Below are 21,982 nucleotides of genomic sequence, written 5' to 3'. Positions count from 1 at the left end.
GCAGAAACATGGATGGCTGTTCCTGGTTAGCTCTTTGAGATGGAAGGTGTCCCTACAGTTGTACAAAGTGGGCTAAGCTCAGGGGGAAGAGTGCTTTGGGCTGGCGCATGCTTAGTACAGAGGGTTCTGCCATATAAACTTGCTTCCTCAGTGGAAGTTTTGTTGCGCACTCAGGAGCGGTGACACAGATTTATAATGTAACTGGAGCACAATGTTTCAGGTTTATGTGCTTCCTCAGAAGAAGTTGTTAATTTGGGATGCCATTAAACTTTGAGGAGTTCATATGCTACAGTGGTAAGGACTACAGAAATGGCCATAAATAAGTATCATCATGAGACTCAGTAGACCTCACCAGCATAAAAACCAAAGTATACGATAAAAGAACCATGCATTAACTGGCTTTATTGTCTACAGGCTGAGTGTTGCCGTGTGGACATGTTCTGCTTCTTACTGTGCATAGGAATTGCAGATGGCATGTGGGGGTCTCTAGGAATGCATGTAATATAAATATTAGATAAACTGTAGGTTCAGTTTGTCGCTTTTTTCTGTAAGGATATCACATGCTACATCTCCACTGAGCATAATTCTTGGAGAGAGGAGATGTATGTTATATCCCAGTCAGGTGGAGGCTGACTGCTGCTGTGTTCTTTAGTGGTATTTACATCCAAATGATTCGTGTGAAGGGGCACAGGGAGAGCAGCTGAGGGGAAACGTACTCCAATGTAGGTAATGATGGTTTAGTTAACCCTTATACGCAGGGGTTGTCCAGAACTGGTTGAAGCAAATGGAAACAGGAATGTTGCTATCATAATGGGAAAATATGCCAGCCCAGCAGTATCTTTGTGAATATTCAGGTATGACCTAGGTCCTTTAAAGTCAAGGGAGTCTTGTCAAAGACTTCGTCAGATTTAGACTGAGTCCTAAACACCTGCTTGTACTTTGATACCTCAGTAATGTATCAAAACCCATTTTTTTTCATTCCTGTTGTATTTTTGAAAATGCATATACCTATAGGAGCAATATTTCATTCTTCTCCATGTGATGTCTGAATGTCAGATGTTCGCGCATGTCTGAATCTCACCTAGTGCTGTTCAGTATTGGACACTCTGTGCAAGGTCCCCATGAAGATGTGTTTTGGTGACTTCTTTTGGCATGAGAGGTAATTGCAGAGAACTATTTTGCCTTAACCAAAGGCAATACTGCATAACTTTTCCCACACAAGATTTCCATGGTAGCAGGAGGAAGACAAAGCAGTGCCCATCTAAGTTTCTAGGGGCATTTTAGCCCTGTCTGCATCCATTTGATAAAATGGTCAGTTTCACACAGGAGATGAAAAAGTAACCTTGGTAAATTTGTTTGCTTGATGCTGTCTGCAAATGAATTCTGAGAAAAGACAAGATATTTAAATAAGCACTTACACCAAAACATGATTTCCCTTAATCTCTCTGAGATTACTTATTGATGTAGTTTTCCACACTGAGCTATACAGCAGTACTTTATAAAAAGCAGGCACATCTACATTAAGAGACATAAAATCAGCAGAAGTACCGAACATTGAAATTTTCTTTCCGTAAAATAAATTGATTGATAAAATGTGCATCATAAAAATAACCCCATTAGCTGTCAGGAGAAGGAAGCTACTGTTAGTGTTTGCAGACTGACTCTGCTGTAGTATTCAGCTAAGTGCTGTACTGTTACAAGCCGTAAGGAAAACCTTCTCCAGAGATCTAGAAACCTTGCTGCCTGGTCAAAAAGAGTATGTCCACAGTCTAAATTCTGTGGACACCTCATCCTTGTACCATCACCTATAACCCACCCATGATGACTGCAGCTAATACAGAAGCAAGCACAGCATTTTCATAGCTGCTCAATTTGCTGCTCTTGCATTCAGTGGGAATGGCACAGCAACAGGCACTGTATTGCTTCATTTTAGAACAGGGAAGAGAGGAAGTAAGTAAAATATGTGTTTTCTCTCTCACCAAAAACCTGTCCAATTTAGCCCTTTCATAACTCACACCGTGTTTTTCACAACTCACTCCCGAGTTACTGAGGGTCTGTGCATAACATATATCTCTATCAGCAGATGATCTGCAGACACATCTGCAAGAACATATTCCTATAACCTCCAGCAGTAGGTCAGCATAGATCTGTGTTAGCAACCAAATATTTGGTATGCCCCTGCTTATGATCTACTTCTCAACAATTTTGGTGATAAAGGAATCATACATTGAATGATTTATTGTACTGAGTGCCTCTGAAAATTGCTCTCCTTCCATGCAGCCTGAACTAGTATGTAAATTAACGTTTATTTGAATGGCTGCTGCATAGAGAGCTCGTGACAATGAGCATCAGCAAGCGACAGTGAGCACAGCAAACTCAGTGGCAAGCAGAAAAACCTGTTCAGTATTACACTTGTGTTCTCTCCTGAAAACCAGCTGTCTGTTGGGGATTCTAATAAACCCTGAGCTAAGTTTTCCTGCAGCCCTGTAACCCTGCTTTAGGCGTAATTTGTAAAATGCACAGAAACCTTTCTGGGGGAAACGTACAAGGCACTTAAGACGGCTCCGTGCAGTAATCTCTCCAGTTTCAGCCCATTTGATTCATACAGTGTCAGAAAAGATTTTTAGATGAGGTAACTCTTACTGTCTTAATGTTGAACTGTGGTGATTTATAATGATTTAAATCAACAGACACTAACTCAGGACCTGCTGTTTTTTTGAGTGACTGGGTTTGAGCATATTGATTTGAATCTTCCGGCCTGTGTTTTTTATGGGATTTGTATTCAAACATGAACTAAATTCTGAAGTAGAATTATAAAGAAGGTTTTGAGTGTAACTGCATTTTATAGCTCAAATCTGCAAATGAGCTCCAGTTCCAGGAAAAACTGAATGTTGGTCTATGCAAATGTTTAATGGAGCTTAATGACTTTTTGAGCAGCTCTGCTTTGAGGTTTTAACAGATCTGTTCTGATCTCATTTACATTAGTGAATACCCAAGGCTGTTGCTAGAGTAAACCATGCTCAAGCTGCCGTATCTTAGATAAGAATTACCACCTAAACTCCTAACAAATCTGAAAGCAAAGGAGATCAGGTTTGATTGCAAACATTTAGAATTGCTGTAAGTAGCAACATTCTTATTGAATTCTTATTATTTTGATTTATGATTGTGTTTTGCTTGTTATCCTTCTTTTTCCACTGACTTTCATTAATATTTATTGTCTGCTCCCAACAGCAGCTGTTTGATGAGCTGCTACTTACAAAAGAGAAAGAAGAGAGGGAAATACAGCTTGGTATACAAAATGGACTCCAATTTGATTTCCACAAAGAAAACAACCATAAAGTCAACGCAGTGAGATTTCATTGTTCTTTTTCTGCTTTGTAGAACCCTGGAGTTGACTTTGGAGATGTTTCTGAAAGAATAGCTCTACGACAGCGACTGCAGTGCCGGAGTTTTAAGTGGTACTTGGAGAACGTCTATCCTGAAATGAGGATTTATAATAATACAGTCACTTATGGAGAGGTACTGTACCTCTTTGAAAATATATCATGGCTGCATTAGATCAGCCCTTTCATCTTAGCGGTGGGTATCGGGGTGTACAGAGAAATTTCAAGTCAGCACAGCAGTAGCAACATAAATGTCCTCCCCTGCTTTTAACCAACACTGAGAAGCGTGGCTTTGAGAAGCACTGTCCCTCTTACTGGAATATATCAGAGGAAATAATTCTCGTTAATGATGATACTCAACCTTCTTGGCTTTCATTTTAAAATGGAACAGCTCTAAGAACATAAATTTGAGGCAATTGTTTTCACAAATAGGATGCCACAGGGGTCATTAAGAAAACATTAGTAGTCAAGAGAGATAAGATAATTACAGTTGAGTTAGAATCATTTTTAGGTAAAGAACCGCCCTGGTTTTTGGTGCTTTGCTGAACTATATTTGAAGGATTATGTTTACTTTATTAATTCAGTTTTGCAGTCCTCCTTGTTCAGGATAAAAAGCAACATATCCTTGTTCAGATTATGAGGCGAGGCTACCATTTGGCAGGTCTTTATCTCAGCTGAGAGAGAGGAAAAACAATATTGCTGCTTTGTGCTTAATTCTGTATTTTCATTCTCACTTGTGTACCAGTATTGAGTAAGACCCTGGAACACCTACTCTGAGACAGCTGACTGGAGAGGTTACTTAACCCTAATAAAATGCTGGATCCAAATGTGTTAGAAATGTGTGGATGTTTTGGTTCACCTCAGCAGCTATCTGGATCATTTCTTTCTCTTCTGTGAACCAATCAAAACTCCCACATGTGCCTGACCCCGCTCTTCAAAGAAGTCAGCCACCCTTATGTAACTCTAAATCTATATCATGTGCCTGTAATATAAGGACGGCTGCCACTTATGACTGTGAACTGGGGCCAAGTTCTAGGAGCTCTCCTGCTGCATAATGTTTTTAAGATTCTGTTTTAATTGTCTACTTGAACTACAATTACATCCAAAGGCAATATATTTTCACACAAGACAACTAAATGGACATTCTTCCTTTCTGTTCTATTTGATTGACTTCATATAAAAATAAGTCAGGCACTTCAGATGTTGATACAAAGTGCAAGTTTTATTGCGCAATATCACTTTGCATCCTAATATAACTATCCCTGGCAGTAACTGAGGAAAGACATTTAGTAAATTCAACGGGAGCTATTAGTAACTGTCAGCTCTGAGAAGGCTGTTAACCGCAAAGAACGTTGGCAGAACTGCCAGTGTTGTGTCAATTATACCAGACAGTTAGCAAGCTGGGCTCCAAAAAGAAGTTTGTTTCTGTTGAGTGGTTGCATGGAAGGTTCTTCAGTCAAAGAGGAAGTTTAGTGGTGTAAGTATCTAATTCATTAAAATTTATAATAAAATGGAGCCACTCAAGCTATTTAGCTATATAAACTGGCATAGTTCCTTTTCAGTCTTACATGCCCATAATGAAAAAACTAGAGGCTTCATCCTAAATGACATCAAGCTTGTTATTAAATACTTACTCTTCTGGTTATTTTCCTGGAGGAAAAGATGTCTGGAGTTTAGTGAGTTTAAAGGAAAATAAATGTATTGAGTAGATGTGAAACAGATTGAAACAGTAGTAAAAATATATTTCCTAGTGACTCAATTCATGTTTTTTAAAGCCATGTCATAAAGCTGTCTTAGTCTTCTTCAGCCTTTATAGTACCCAAGTTATAAAATGAGCCTCCTGAAATGTAACTGTTGGTGAGCCCCCTTATCCGATTGGATTCCCTGTTGTGCTCATACACTATGCTATGAAGGATTATTTACTGGTGTTTCTGACACATGGTGGAGCAGCTATTCCTATATTATAGGGGTGGCCAGACAAATATTTCACAGTCTAAACCAAAACTGACCTGCTGACTGTTTCAAGATGTGCCTTTAAAAAACTTCCTGTTTAAGATACCTGTAAAATTGGTCTATGTCCAAAATGTGTGTAAGGCTTCTAGCCTGAAGAGAAAGGCAGGCCTGAAATCTCAGATGAGCTCCAGCCCAGCGTCATAGACTTGCAAAGTCATCTTGTCTGGGGAGGCACGTGAATGTTTTATTTCACTGGATCTATGAATCCACACTTTAAATGTTTCAAAAGCCCTCCAACACTGCTTATCATTGCTGTATCCTTTCACAATGATGTGCTGCACGTCACCTCTGTACATAACTATATATTATATTCTCAATTCAGATAATTTTTCACATGCTTTTTTTCTTTTATATAAGCAATAGGAGTAAACAAAAGGGTGCCACATCCAACACCAATCCTGGGTAGTTCCTATATCATTTGTTAAGGTCAACATTCTCAACATATAGGGTCAAAATTTATATTTACAAAAGGGTAATTTGGAGTAAAATTTGGCCTGGGTTTCTTATTGTGTATTTCATGGAATTTTGATCTTTAAGTAATTGCTGAAAATAGAACTCTGACCCAAGGTCTGTAAAGACAGCAGGTTGTCCAAATAATGTCTTTTCCTGGAGCATATTCACTATAGGCATTGTGTCATATCTGGAGAACAAGCATGTGTTTCTCAGGGGATGGTTTTGCATGCTGGTTGTTTCAGTAGCTGTAGTGCAGCTAAGATTTAGCTAGATTGGCCATGCATCATACTGGTTAACTTCTAATATAACTGTTTTCTTTCCGATGCGACTATAGGTGCGTAACAGCAAAGCTAGCGGCTACTGCCTGGATCAGGGAGCCGAAGAGGATGACAAAGCAATCCTTTACCCATGCCATGGAATGTCCTCTCAGGTAAATGGTTAAAATCCCATAATTAATGAGAAACATTTAACATAAAGAATTTTCAGAAGAAACAAAGAGTCATTTGGTGCATTTGAGTTGTTTAGCAGTATATTCCTGAGTTGCAAAGGAAGACATCTGGCTTTACTCTGGTCTTTTTGGGTGCCTTTTCCAAGGTTGTTCAGTACGTGAATCTATACGTTGAAGATGCCAGTTAGGGAAACAAAAGAATCATGGTAACTTCTTTTAATAACAGAGAAATCCACTGAAGATTAATGAATTTCTACACTTTGCGTAAGTGAGCAGCTCTTCTCGTTATGACTTGAATTACTGTAGGAATAGCACCTCTTTAAATTAACTTTTCATTGCTCCAGTAGGCTCCTATGCAGAAATGATTTAGCAAGATGCTGATGTGATTCCCCAAGTAGGCAAAAAGTTAAGCACATATTTAACATCAACTTCAAAGGGAATTAAGAATCTTTTAAGTTAATAATTTTCTAAAATATAAGATTTCTTTTTTGTCAGTCTCTGTGCATATTATTATTTTCTTACAGATATCTGAAGATTGTTAAATGACTTTTTTTTCCCTTCCATGCTCATAGTGATGTTACTTGTTTTTTAAATATGAGTTAGATATTATTTAAATCCAGGACTTGAGCTTCTTCTGAAATGTAATTCTAGTCTCTTTTGAAGTACCATCTGAATCAAAACTCTGTTAATGAACATTCTCATGCGTAAATAAACTCTGACCTTATCACAGGCCTCAGATAATTAAGTTCAGTCATACGCACATTGATTTGGAGTTCTGGCTCATACATCACCATGGAGGCATAACAAAGTGTCGCAAAATATAAATATTACCTGTTGTGCCTAATTGCAGGCTGGTGAAGAGTCATACCTTATTAGCGCAAAGTGAGATAGACAGTAATTCATAGTGACAAAACGTCCACCTTTGGCAGGATCATTGTGGAACATTTGAGTGACACTTTCCTAGCAGAGGCAGAAGCAACAGCCTTTGAGTAAAGTAACAAAATAGTATTGCTTAATTACATGTAAATGAGCTTTTTGGAAGACTCTAGTTAGAGATGTCAAGGCGCTTAGGGAGAGTTCAGTCTCTTGCTCCATTCTAATTCTGACCAGAAAGTTGCATATTTAAGTCCTTCCAAACAGTCCCTTTGCAACACCTAGTCTTCTAGCATTGTGCTAGCATTGAGAAGAATAATTAAATAAATGGTTCTGACTGTAATTTATTTTGCAGTTTAAGTCCTTAACTTCTTGTTTGCCTCCTTGACTCCTGTTCCATAGAATATACTTTGACTTCCAGAAGAACGGAACAGGTGAAGGGTGTAAGTTACTGTGAATTTGTTTGAAGGGAAGCACAATGTGCCCAGCTTCTCCATACTGACGTAACTTTTGGGGCATGAGGTAGCTCACCTCTCGGCATCAGCTCTGACCAATTCTTTCCTTTAAGGAACAGGTCATTTTGCTTTTAGTAAGATGCAAATACATTGCTTAGTAGATGATGCCTTTTGAATTGTGGGCCCTAGACGAGACACGGGGCAGCTCTTCTCAGGTGTAAATAACAATGTGCAAAGTATTTACTGCCCAAGAGGTTGAAGCTGGATAGTGACCAGTTAAATCTCTTCTGTCTCACTTCTGCTATAGGTCTTCAGTATCTCGTCTACTTGAATTTTCTGGAAAAGACTGAAAAGCTGTTTTTAGACTTTAAGTTACAGCCACAAGCTAGACCCCTTTTTTTACTAGCACTGTAGAAACACATAAAAAGAGAAAGTTGCTCTTCTCAAACTCTTAAAATCCAAAGCAGCCCCTCTGTGTGAGAATTATAAAAGTATGGGAAAGGCAAAAATTAATCTACCAAATCATCATGCAGTACTTTCCATTTCCCTTTTTTTCTTAAAAAAAAAAGGGGGGGGGGGGGGGCGCAGAACAAGCAGAAGGCAGAGGTGATGTTTTATCTAAGCCAAGTATTTCATAGACAAGCATGGGTTGGATCCACTCAAATGCAGCCAAGTTAATTAATGATTACACAGCTGGAAAACTTCTACCATCTCACCACAATTTACAAAATTAATTCAGTATGAGAACCACAGCTGCACAAACGCTAATCAAGGATATTCAAGCACATAGCATGAAAGGTGTTGACAGCAAGTGTTTTAATATATTAAATAAACACTTTTAAAGCCCCTCTTCTAATCAGCCTGGGTGAGTATAGTTGTCTGTTATGTTTAGCTTGCAGTTTCTGACATTTTTCATCTCAAGCATAGGGCATAAAACACCCCTACTGAGCTGATATTTGGGTTAGTTGTACGTGCCTACTGAATATAAATAAGTATAAACATGGATGTGCCCTGCTGGTGTGAGAGCCTCTTCCTATTCAGCTACAGCCTTGTTTGGTTTTCATACTTTGCTATTCTGACAAGAAAATCACCAGTGGTTTTAGTGTACATGTGGTTCCACTGAAACCAACAAAAGTCAGTCAAGTGTTTAAAGAAAGCAGAGTTAAGGGTAAAATCACTGTTCATCTGTGATAAAATGTTCTTTTCCCCTACTTCTTACCCTTCTATTTCTCTTACACATTGCACACCTCTGAATGGTGTTGTCCTGCATGACCAGTGAAAAATAAAACCGCTCCACTTGTTAATGATCCATGAACAAAATGCCTTTCCCTACGTGTATTCTCAAGATCAGTTTTTAGCATGATAAATCACATTTTCAATGACATCACCGTTCAAATTTCTTTATTCAAACAGGGACAAGCTCTTTTACAGGTGCTCCGGAATGCATTCAGCCTGAGTTTACATCAGTTTAGCTTATTGAATTTGACTTGAGCTAAGTCAGGGTAAGCTAACAGTCAGGAATATCCAGACAAGGTTTTGCATCAGTCTAAGTCGATTTCAAAACTCGTTTCACAGAAAAGCAGTGTGCTTTGCATGTCTTCGTTGGCTCTGAAGTTTGCATCTAATCCCTTTCAGGAAAAAAGGTTTGCAAATACTGCTGGGAGGAACACTCCCAGGGCTAGAGACAATTCAGAAACAAAGGAATAGACGGGGGTCTTGAACAGCCTTGCCTCTTTGTGTGGCCTCTCTTGTTCAATCACCTGTAAAGGCCATTGGCTATATATAGTAGTACATAATACTCTTTTGTTGTAAAACAAATTTTAAAAAAGGGTGGGATGGGAATGGATACAGCCTGCCAAAAGTGGTATGTGTTGTGCTTCTTAGAATGGTTGCAGGACACACAGGTTTTGAGCCGTCTGTGAGCACTTAACACAGCCTCAGTGGAAATATTCGCTGTCTCAGTGTCTGTCTTGAATGCTGAGATGTAGAGCTGATTATATGGTATGTGAAAGCAGAGGAGAACTTAATAAAATGGCACCCTGGGATAGAAAGGCCCCAGCAAACAGCTTCCTTCTCCACCTGCCTTTCTTCCCTTTCACACCAAGAGAAAGAGGAGGTGCTGCGGCTGGGAAAGGAGAACTCCCTTCGCCTTGAGATCAAGCAGAAAGAAGCGAGATCTCAACGTTTGGATTCCTGGAGCTTGCAGCTAGGCAAACAGATGGAGTAAGAAGAGATGAAAGGCTTTTCTTAAACTGTTCCTTGAGTGCAGATACTTAACGTTTTGCTTGGAAGAGCTATGGCTTTCCAGAGTTGCACACCAGGTAGCAGGTCTGATTGCTCAGAGCAGGGAGGATGAAAAGGTAGTTTGTTCTCCTGCAGGAAGCAGTGGGTAAGATTCTGTTAACAAATTTGGAAGTTTGGTAACTTGTGATCCGTTTGTCTTGTGGTGACAAGTGTTCTGGGGGCTTAAGGTGTTTTGGATTCCCATATAGCTTGCTGTTTCAGTCTCTGTGTTGGCTGACAGCTTACCTTAACCTGCAGGGCTGAAGGATCATTAAAGATTTCCTTTTGCTTGGAGAACAAGAGTGAGTGAGAGGGATTAAATTTAGTGTGGAAAGCTACCAGACCCATCTGTGTAACTGTTTTCTACAAACAGTTATCTGTTGTTACTTTGTGGGGTTTTTTTGCAGTTGACTTGAAATTAGCAGGAATGGATTTTCTGAAGTCAAACCCTTCAGTTAAAAGCTGGCATTTACTTATCACATTGCTGCTGCTGGAGGATCACCTCCCATAGGCAGCACCGCTCACTGTTCTTGAACCAGATATGGTGGCTTTGATAAACAACCTTTGACATCTTTTCCATTCTGCTCAGATTTCTGAATGTTGACAGGAAAACTATCCTGTGTTACCATAGGTACAGCAGATAGTATCAGGATTAGATCTTGGAGTATTTAATGGAGCACTTAGCTTCAGTGTCATTTATGTGGATCCTGCAGCTCTTCTCAGATAAAAGAGAAAAGCTGAGCAAAGGTCCATCCTCATGTGATGTGTAAAACCGTGTTTGTGTTCTGCAGCTTGCAGTGGGAGTATGTGGGTACCTAAGGCTCTCAGCCCATCAAGACTTGCACAGACTTTTTTAATGAATGGGTTTGAACACTCCTTAATAAAAGGAACTTTGTCACTTGATTTTGGCTGGCTGACCCTGGGAATGGATTTGGCATGGTGTGTAATGCCCACAGTTCTAATGCAAATTCAGAGGTTGTTTCTTTTTTGGTATGGTAGTGGCATTTAAGATACAGCAGGTATATTTTTTCACTATTCCATTGACTCTGTATCCCAGTTCCTGGTTTCTAGTCTACAGTAATAAGCAACTTATTTAATGCTTATTTTATTTTTATAGTTTATGTTGTCTCTAGGAAGTTATCATATGAAGTCTTTGGAGGAAGATGTTATTAATCATGTAGTAGTTTCTTGAACCTTAACTTCTGGCCTGATTTTGCAGAAGCAAGCACTAAAGCTTTACTATGTAGTGTGGTCTGAACTGAGATAATTTCTTGTTATTGGGTGGGGTTTTTTTGGAATTTAATTTCATTGTAGGATAAGCCTAAGCTTTTATGACTGTTGGAACTCTTGAGAGAAAGTAGATTCAGGAAAACTAAGCCCATGATGTTCCATTTGTTTCGTCATTGTAGAGATAGCAGTTCCCTGCACCAAGCTGTGTCTGACTGAGCTGTCACACAACCACCACTTTCAGTATTGGAGGTAGTTTATAACAGAAGCAGAAGATATACTAACTCTAAGGCCTAAGCAGAAATGGTACTTTCTGCTTTGACAGGCTTCTATATAACAAGGTCTTTCCCAAGCACACAGCTACTGTGATGCTGAGCATGTGCAATTCTGGCTATTGGAGTTCTAAAGACAAAGAGTATTTTAGACCATTCTAATATTGGCGCAGAAAATGTTACTCATCTTAAACCACAGGGAAAATTGATCTTATACTACAGAGCAGGTAGCCTCCTATAAATAGCCCCCTATAAACAGGGGTTCTGATTATCTAGATAAGGCAAAACTAACCAGATTGCTAAGGTGGTATTTTGGGACCTGGAGAGATATGACAAGAACTGCAAGATAAACACGTTTCTCAGTCAGTGTAAGGTTCAGCCGTGCCTGCAGTTCACCTGAACTATGCTGAGTGCCCATTGGATTCGAGAAGTGTGAAATACAGAAGTTTTACTGTAAAAAAAAAAAAAAAAAAAAAAAAAAAACCCAAACCAGAAGAGTGTGTTTGGGTTCCGTTCCCCTCCCTCCTCCTCCTTTATGTAGGGGCGGGGGAAAGGAAGTTACTTTGTTTGAGCTGGCAATCCATTTATATTTTGAATCACTTTGCTTGCTTGACCTTCTTTTGCATATGTCCCCCATACCCTTATAGTGAAAGGAGAAAAAAAAGTCTTGATTTGGTGTGTGCAGACAGTGCCTCGATGATGATATTGCTCATACCAAGCTGCATCCTCATGTGGCTATCCCTCTGCTCGCTCTGACGTAGGCTCTGTCCTAACTCTGTGCTTCACATGGTTGCTCTGAACAGAAGTGGCAGGTGGGAAAATGAACACACATTTTGTCAAAGGGTGTCTGGTCTGGGACTGAGTAGACCATGCTCTCTTTACCACCAGCAAGATATGATTATTTACAGTATGATTCCTCTGAGTTTAAAAGGGATGATGGTAGAAAGCTAGACTTTAATTCAAGGGGTTTTGATTGACTCTTAATGGTATCTCATGCACTGGTCAGTAGCATCCAATAAGTGGCAGGCACTTCTGACCTTCCTTCCCTCCCTTGTTAAGTAATTTCAGCCATATAACAGCGATAAGACCAGACAGGCAGTGAATTCCCTGGGTTATAATTGCATTTCTTTGGTGGCTCAGATCTTCACCCTGCAGCACCCAAGCCGTGTAGCTGACTCCGTTTTGCAGTCTCTTGGCACCTGGGTGCTGCACTCGACTACTTCTAGGGTAAGAGGGGCAAAATGCTATGCTGGTGTCATGACTGTAGATTTAAACACAGAAGTGAGAAGTAGATACATCTGATTTGACTTATTGGCCTGCTGCCAAATTAACATCGTGCACTTTTGCTTTAATGTGCATTGACATTAGCCTCAATAGGCTCTCCCTCAACTGTGCAGGAAGTAGCAGTAATTAAGAGGATTACTTACTAATTTTTGCAACTTATAAATGAGGACTCCATTGCTATCATAGTTGTCTCAGCGCAATGTGATATAGAGTGAGCTGACAGAGCCTCTTCTCCCTCTAAATGAGCATCCTAAGGCCACCCTTAAGGCTTTGAGGCTTTATTTGAATACAGATTGAAACAGATCACGGTAGAGGAAAAACAGATCTGGAAGAGGCAGAATAAAGAGTTTGAGATCGACGTTCTTTCCTCAAGACTCTGTTCTTCAGGCCTGCTGTCATCCAGGCAGTGGCTTCTTGGAGTGCAAGAAACCTTTCAAGGTCCCCAGTGCATCCCCAGGAAAAGCTTTTTTCCCCTCCAGCGTGCTGCTGCCTGCTCTCCCGGGAGCCCGCGGGCTCAGTGCTGGCTGTTTGCCCTCCACGCATGCTGTGCGGGAGGCCGTGCCGTGCCATGCCAGCCAGCTCCCAGCGCTCCCGGAAGCAGTGGCAGCCTCCTCCCCAACACAACGTGAGAAGGCAACCGGGCAGCCGCCTTCTGCTTGCGGCAAAAGGCTGCGAACACAGCAAAAGTTCTCTTCATCACAGATTTGTATTCTGATTTTGTAATTCTGACAATTAATCTTGACCGACAAGAGCCATCCACAGATAATCTTTATCTCTTTAAATATTTTCTCTTGGTCCAATATTAATGTAATAAAATATATTCTGGCACACTGAGATTACAAGAGGCCAATTTCTTTACCTCACCTTCTACATGAGGATTTTTTTCTTTGAGGGCCATTTTATTGTGAATGACTTGAGGCAAGTGAAATCACCACTTAGAACAGAAGAAATGCTAAAAAAAAAAAAAAAATTACACTCCTGTAAAAATCAACATGAATAATTGTGCCTGTGCTTAAGTGTATTTTTTTAAATTAAAAAATCCTCTAAAATAATGGGCCCTCACCTGAAGCCTCTAATTACAGCCAGTAGCATTTACCCCATCACTAAACTGCAGAACAGCTAAGCCTCACACAAAACTGAAACATCCAAGTGTGATTCTTTGTTATGTAAGCCTGAAGCATGTGTTAGCAAATTTGCTGCTATTTCCCTCGTGATTTCCTTTTTCCTCTCGTATTTTTGGGTACTGGTTGCATGGTTGGATTTTTTCAGTAACATTTATTTACAAAACCTAATTAGACTTGTTGCTATCAGTAGCCTCTAACAGAGCTCTAAGAACACACTGCGCGGCAAATTGACATTGTGTCCTTGTTAAATTAACTCCTGCTGAGTGGGTATGATTTACATATTGATTATTTCACTTTCTTGATTGCCCTTTTGCAGTGAAATAGAGGGTAGGGAATGGTGGGGAGCAGAGGTGTGAAAAAGGAAATATTGTGTCCTACAAGTTTCCCAAGCTTCGCCCTTGAGCAGCGTGTGCCAGAGCGGGAAGGTCCCAGCGCGCAGCGGGATGAAGGGCTCCTCGCCCACGCTGGGGCAGAAGCTGGCAGGGAAGGCAGCTGCCAGGGGGCCTTGTGCCCACCACCGGGGCCTGCAGCCGCTGTCACAGCCCTCCCTCTCCTTCCATTCCCCAGCTCGTTCGCTACAGCTCCGAGGGTGTCCTGCAGCTGGGGCCGCTGGGCTCCACCGCCTTCCTGCCTGACTCCAAATGCCTCGTTGACGATGGAAAGGGCAGGACGCCGACTCTGAAGAAGTGTGAGGATGTCCTGAGGCCAGCACAGAGGTTCTGGGATTTCACACAGGTATGGAAGAGCTCAGAGAGCCTTGCAGAGATAAATCGGAGAGGAATGCTGCTCTAGAGGATGTTTAATGAAAAAACAGGAGACCTGGAGAGGACTATTCTAGGAATCCCCTCTTTTGCCTTCTAGGAATAGTCAGATGTGTTTTCCTTAGGTCATGTGCTATCCAGGAATTTTCCTATGTTGTTACTAGGAATTTGGGGGTATGCTTTTAGTTATCCTTTCTTGGAACATTCTCAATTTCTGTAGTGATTGTCAAGAACATCCTTGCCAATTTTGTTCAGTGTCTAGGAGCTTTTGTTTCTAGAAATTTTCTAGTATTTTTCTATTTCTTTTTTTTTTCTAATTCTTTCTATGAATTTTTAGATCCAGAGCTTTCAAATAACTTTTAGGATTTTTGAAGACATCCTTACAGTTTCTGGGATTTCCTGTTTCTTGCGGTCTGTATGGATTCTCTGGTGCTTTTTAGAGTTTTTCTAATGATTTCCAGGAAATATTCTAGCAATTCCTAAATCTAGAATTATCAAGGAATTGTTTTGGCACTTTGTATAGACTAACTTCTAGGAATTTCTAGCACTTTCTAGGGCCTTTTATCACTTGATACATACAGAACTTCCTGGGCATTTTACAGTGCTTTCTAAGGATTTACAGATCTAGCTTTATTTTCCTTCTAGTCTTTTCACCTTTTCTATTCCTTCTTCTAAATCTTTTTTTCTTTTTTGTTTCTTCTTTTCTTTTTCTTTTTTCTCAGAATGGTCCAATCATCAGCAGAGACACTGGCCGTTGCCTAGAAGTGGAAATGTCAAAGGATGCAAATTTTGGGCTCAGATTAGTCGTACAAAGGTGCTCGGGGCAAAAATGGATGATTAGAAACTGGATAAAACATGGCCGACATTGATTGCTGGGGCCGAGCAGCTGCTTCTCCTGCCCTTGTCCATTGCTCAGTGTGCCATATCTTGCAAGGCATTTGTCTTAAAGCAAATTAGTTTGAACAGGTCTTGGCTCTCAAGAATCCTCCATAGTTGGGCATTCAAAGGAACAAAGAAACAAACAAACAGACGCACCCACCAGGCACATACATGCCCTATTTGACATTCCCTGGAAAAGGAGTTTTCTGTTGATTTGGAAATCTGCTGAAGATGAGAACACAACAGAAGAGTGGGTTCCTTCAGCTCTCCTAGAGGAATTATAGACAGATGTTTCTATGATGAGTTCAAAGGAGAGATCCTAATACTGCCTCATAAAGAGAGTTCTCTGATGGGTAGCGTTTTAGCTTTAAGTTATTGACTGGTGCACAACTCCTGTGGTGAATAATCATGTGCCTTTTTTATTGTACTTCGTATATAAGGGGACTGGAAAATCCTACCTTTTCAGCATGTCTGGTCCATTGTACTAAACAAGGTGATCTGTAAATAGCACTGGAAATATAATATAATGTACGATAAATTTCAAGGCTGATGGTTTAGGAGTCTCTATTTCTACAAAGAGACTGTTCTGCAAATGTTTACAGGTGGTTCTCAACCTTCAAGCTGCTAAAAAGCAGCATGAGAGACCTCCTCTAGTTAGACACAGGTAAATGCTGAATAGGTAAAATAGCCACATGCTCCATTATGTTGCCACATTTCACATTTCTTGGCTATAAAGGCATCACAATATAGCACTTGCCTATTTAACTTTTGAGGCAGTAAACATCCTAGTAGATGGGTGGATTTCTAGAGGCCTCAGCTGGCCCGCAAAGTTCCTATCCTGCAGCACTGTGCCACAAACTGCCTGGAAGCTGCATCCTCGTCACTTCTGAAAATAAGTTGACAGACTTAGGCACCATCTGTGGAATTTAACAACTTGAATCTTCCATTTTGTTACCCATCCTGTGAAAATGTCAAATGTGAGCAAATACGCTTTGTGAGCACTGTCTAGACAGATTTCCTGAATAAACCAACAAAGTCTTTTCAGTATTTGAAAAACAAGCATAAACCTAGTGATAAGAGGACAAATTAGAGCACGAACTAGGCAGCATATATAAATACTGTTACTTTGAAATATAAATATTTTACTGTAGTTGACCCATTGACAGCATCTTTGTGAACCTGAATTTAAGAATGTAGCCAGTGGTTCAAGCAGTGCCTGTGCACAGGGAGGCGGAGCAATGGCAAGACCTTATCCAAAAGGCTGTCTGAGCTGATGACCGCTGCCAGCGTCAGCGGGCTTTGGACGTGGGGCCATGGCAGACAGTTTTTCATTGCAGAAGATTCAGTCATACTGAAGGAGAGACAGAGATGGTGTGTTAACTTCACTATTTACTATTTTATAGTAATTAAAAAAAAAAATATCTTGTTTTACCGAGTCAGGAAAATAGGCAATTGCAGACACTGTGGTACCATGAATCTTGGTGATCTGTTTCTTGAAGAGCTTTTGCCATTGCTATTTCAAGGCATGCTGAACAAAACAGAATGGAAACAGTTAATTTTTCAAGGGCATGATATGTAATAAAATATTTACTTTTAACATGCAAAATCTATCAGTTCTTGTCAACTCTTGGTTGGTATCTGGAGAGCATATTGCTAGATTTTGCCCCAATTTTATTTTTGAAACAGATGTGCAAGATGTAATACAAAGCCAATTCTTCTGTAGTTTATTTGTGGCTAATTGCTGATCTTTGTCATGTGGATCAGGTTATACATGAATACAAAATTCTGGTTGAGAGTCTAAATATAAAAATGTTTTAAATGCTGTGTTTATGGTTAGCTGGACACAGCCTCTTGAATGGTGTAGTAAGAACTGCAGGGGCAGGTAGCATCTTTAAGAAATCAGACAATACAGTAAAAAATCATGGACAAACTCAGTATTCAAGCCTTCCTGGAAGTCTCAATCAGGCAGGAAGTTTCAGGGTAAATACGGATCAGGAGCAGTTGCCTGTTGCCCTGCATTTAACCTCTGCATGTTAACCTGTTAGAGAACTTAAAAGGATAGTTACCCTCTATGGAGCAGGTGTTAAATGCTTTGTACAGGAGCTCTATTTGCAAGTGACTTTTCATCTACTCTCCAGATACAGTCTTCCCTTTTAATTTGCATGAAAGCTGTATTCTTTTGTTTACTCTGACAGAGTTTTACTCCTTGAAATATTTGGTCAAGGGAGGTGAGAAGGCAAAAGAAGGGAAGGACTGTTTTACCAGGTGAGCTTTTTGGCGAGTAACACAACAGGTCATTTAGACCATCTGTAGTCTTTCTAATGAGTAAGTGCTAACTATTTTATATGAAGATGGCTGGAAGTTGAAAGTAATTATATATCAGGGTGACTACTACATACCTAACTATTAGAATATAAAGTTATTATACTGAACAGAAGCAAACATGCCACATGCTTCCCACCCCCACCCACCCTTTTTTTTTCTCCTTGTCTTAAATTGACAATCTACATTTGGTCCTTGATTAGCAGTAGGGCAGCAAGCCTTTCAAATCCTTGGTAAATGAAAAAGGAAGGCTGAATATTTGGAAGAATACCAGATTTTAAATTTACTATCCTAAAAGGAGTTTAGCATTTGCAGTTTAGGAGCTTGGAAGCTGAGAGGACCAGGTAGATCTGTGTTTACTGGCAAAGTTTTCAAGCAAGCATGACAGCCCTCCGCTCTGATGCCACCATAAAGAATGTGAATTGGTTGTCTTGGAATTTTGCCTCTGCACGTTTTCAGTGCCCGATGCAAAACATGTGAATGTGGCCACGCTGTCTAACTGAGAGTGGTCAGTCCTGGCAAGCTTTGAGTGCTGAAGCCACAGGCTACAGAAGACTTGCAAGAACCAGACTTTCAGTGTAAGAAGGAAAGCAGGTTTTTGTTGATAGGTAAATGGCTCTGAGATGTACAGAATAATGTAAAAGAATTCAATTAACTCTTAAAAGTGGAGTTGGTATTTTCTGTGATTGTCATTTTTTTAAGATTTACTGAAACAATTTCTTATATTTGGAAAACACATCTGTTGGATTATTTTTACTTTAGTCTTTATCTGTATGAACCACAGCTTTGGCTGTGGTATTAACATGGTGACTCTGCATGTGAGAGGGTCTTAAATATTCTCTCATAAAAGGAATAATAATAAAAAAAGCCTTGAGTATTATCTGTTTTAACCAAAGTCTATGGGTCTTTTGTTAGCATTTCACCCCTTAGTATGATCTGAACTCCTGCTTAATGTTGTTTTAAATTTTCAGTCTTGTTTCCCACAGTGCAGCAGTCCAGATATTATGAAAAGTATTTAATACAGTGTACTATGCCTTGTAGAGAAAACTCAGATCAAAATCTTCAATTGTAATTTTGTTTGATTTAGGAGATTATGGAGTTAAATACTAGATCCTAGGACAGAAGAATAGGAAGTAAGAAAGAACATCAGGTCCAGTACACTGCTGTCAAAGGTAAACCAGGAAAAAAAAATACTTTTGTAAGCATGTCAAGATGCCTAAAAATTAATTTGAGTCCTGGGAGTGTGTGGGGGGCTGTGTGTGATAAGCCCTTTCTCCTTGGAGAGCTATAAACTATTTTCCAAGCTTAATTCATTCTTAACTTGATTAAAGCCATTTGTTTGTCAGCCAAAATTGTCCTCTAGCTTTATTGGCGTATTGGTTCCTAAGGCATGCTAACCTCCAGTGGAAAGCAACAAAGAGAAAGAAGAGTTTAAAAAGGTGGTGTTGAAGGACCCAGCTGGGTTCTCCTGCAGTTACATAAAGATCTATATTGTGTGTATCCATGAGGCATGAATATTCTTCTGGTTTGTGTTCCACAACCAAAAAGCTAAACTCGGGTTCCATAGAACTAAGACAAAAATGTAGAAACTAACAACAGGTCTTTGTACGTATTCTGAAACTGCTGAACAATCTATTTCATTTCAGTGAGTAATTTGGGGCTTGGTGTGTCTGAAGATCAGGCCTTCACAGTCCTTTGTTTATATTCCATCGGCCCGTGCCTTTTTAAAAACTGTGGTGTAGTCGATGAAAACCTCACTTGCCATGTGACAAGGGGTGTAATCTATCTGACACAGGACAGCTGCAATTTTAAGTACTTAAGCCAGAGCTAATAAGATTTAATTAAATAGCACCAGTCCTAATCTGTTCTTTAGATCAATTACACAGCATGTAATTCCTTCAGTATCCAGTATTCATTTGAAATGGTTCATTAACAGCCATACTAAAGCACATTATGGCCTATTTTGGGACCTAGCGATTTGGGTTGTAAGGAGAACTTTAACAGAAGTTGGAGTTCAGAGGGAGTTCGACATTATTGTTATTCAGTTAGGACACAAATACCTTTGATTTTTTCATGAAAGGCTTTGGGAAGGGGACCAACTGTCAGAATTCACTTAATTGAAGGTGTTTCTAGCAATGATGTTCCATTTTTGACTGCTGCTATTTTGACTGCTTTCTTCTTACTGCTAAAGTCAATCATGGGGTCATGCCACAGGTAATAGATGATATTGCAAATTGGAAGAACCATCTAACAAGCTGCTTAGAAACCAAGGAATGATCAGGTCTTCACATGTCTCTAGATCCAAATGCTACCAAAGTAAACATAATATTCTGTTTTCTCTGGAAAGAATCCCGAACTTAACACATTTTTTTATTGCTTCATCAGGAACACCGATTCAAGAGACCACTGTAGTGTGTGTACCTCTAAATCATATTTTGCAGATACAATTTGGTTTTGTGTGTGTGTGACATTAGTGGACTTAAGGTGAGAGCTGCAGTTACTGAGTTAACAGAAAATACATTAATTGGCACTGTGGTCTACTGAAGTATGTGCATCATGCATTTATAGCTTCCTGTGTCGTGATGGGGATATTCTTGAAAAATTAATGCATCGAGTGCATTGTCCTAGAGATGGAGTCTGCTTACCTAGTGAAATAACGGAACTCAAGGAGTGAATAATGAAATTACATAGCTAATAATTCTCAGTGAATTTGGCAATAAAGTGTGTCAATATTTACATCTTCTAAAAATGTAATGAATTAGCTTCAGGTTCTCTCTTTACAATCTCCCTCTCTTACTTTGATAACTGTTGAATATACCTCATCCCTATAAACATCTGGGATGCTTATGCTGTGTGAAGACTTTAGCTGTGTCTTCACAATGCCCCAGCCATCAAGGGCATTAGAAAAAAGAGATATATAGTGACCTCCTTATACGTTGTAATGGATTTTAGAACGGTTTCACAAAATACATTACATTATGAAAGCGTTAATGATATATAACTGAAGGTATTGAGTTCATGGGTTGCCCTAAGTAAAAACTATGGTTTTTTTGGCCAAGAATACAGACTTATAAATACCCTAGTGCAGCAATATATGGTAACCTGATTTTGAAGAACGGAATTTCTGAATCAAGAGCATTCTTCAAAGGCTTGAAGAAATGCTTACTACTTTTCATAGGTTTACAGTTCTCTATTGGCCATCAACAAGTATTGCATAGTTTTCAAGCTCTTTGTAGTAAGTTTAATTAAAAAAAAAAAAATTAAGGCAGCAACTAGAATGCAAGTTGTGACTGCAAATAATTTTTCATTATGTGGCACATCATCAAATCAACTTGTATTTACACTTGAAAAGTTAATAAATTACTATGCATTTTACTGCTGACATGAGCTGCATTTTTTATCATTGTACATTTGGACACCTTGTATTAAAATTTGAAGTTGTTACAAAGGAAAACTAGAAAAGCAAACTAAACATGCACTTTAAAATTTAAATTGCATGTAGTCTGCTCTGAAAGGTAGCCAGCCCATTTTTGAGATGAGCACAGCACACTTTGCAGCAGACTGCAAGCTGTTCTAAAGCGGATGAGCTCTGTGCATGTCGGAGGAGATGCATCACCACACACTCATTAGAGACTGAGCCCCTGAGCGTGCGCATCCAAAACTAGACTGATAATAGTACAGACTGTGATTGCCTCATGACTGGCAGACCTGAGGGGATGCTTGACTTACTACCCGAGTACAAAGACATACTTGTGTAATGCTTGCAGGTACCAATCCACACAGCAGTACAAGCTCTGCTCTTGAATGGTCCTGTGGGGACTAGTTAAATGCTCCACAAGAAGCATTCAAACATGGATTAAAAAAATCCCCATAAAAAAAAAATTCTGACCTTGCAATCACCATTCCTGTGAAATCATTGGGGACCATGGGGAAAAATACGTTATCGAGCTGCAGCCAGGAAGCTGATGATGAAAGTGTTCTCTTTCTAGGAGTTGTGCATTGGAGCTATGTTTTAGTAATTCAAATGTGTAAGAGCACAATTGATCTGTCATTGATGTGTTACTGTTCTAAAGAACATGACCAAAGAAACAGAAAAACTTAAGCTTCCCAAATTGCCTAGTTAATACAGAGGACTGAAGGATATCCCACACCCTGTGACCTAATCTCCTACATCAGCCGAGAGGCCAGTTTGCAGATGGTGTAAA

The 21,982-nt window shown here is 39.7% G+C and overlaps 1 protein-coding gene across 4 annotated transcripts in view; it reads left to right on the top strand.

The window, feature by feature from the left end:
* Window positions 1-21,050, top strand: part of GALNT9 (polypeptide N-acetylgalactosaminyltransferase 9) — a 323,797-nt gene extending 302,747 nt beyond the window's left edge. For all 4 annotated transcript variants that reach the window (XM_040602335.1, XM_040602327.1, XM_040602344.1 and 1 more), the window contains 4 exons: window positions 3,382-3,519; window positions 6,184-6,279; window positions 14,383-14,550; window positions 15,299-21,050. In XM_040602335.1, the coding sequence (XP_040458269.1) occupies window positions 3,382-3,519; window positions 6,184-6,279; window positions 14,383-14,550; window positions 15,299-15,445 (549 nt within the window). In that variant the 3' untranslated portion in view covers window positions 15,446-21,050. The remainder of the gene's footprint in view (window positions 1-3,381; window positions 3,520-6,183; window positions 6,280-14,382; window positions 14,551-15,298) is intronic.
* Window positions 21,051-21,982: the final 932 nt, after the last annotated feature.

Source organism: Falco naumanni, chromosome 1 (genome assembly GCF_017639655.2).
Source record: "Falco naumanni isolate bFalNau1 chromosome 1, bFalNau1.pat, whole genome shotgun sequence".
NCBI classification, from domain to species: Eukaryota; Metazoa; Chordata; class Aves; order Falconiformes; family Falconidae; genus Falco; species Falco naumanni.
This window is presented reverse-complemented; position numbering and strand designations above follow the sequence as displayed.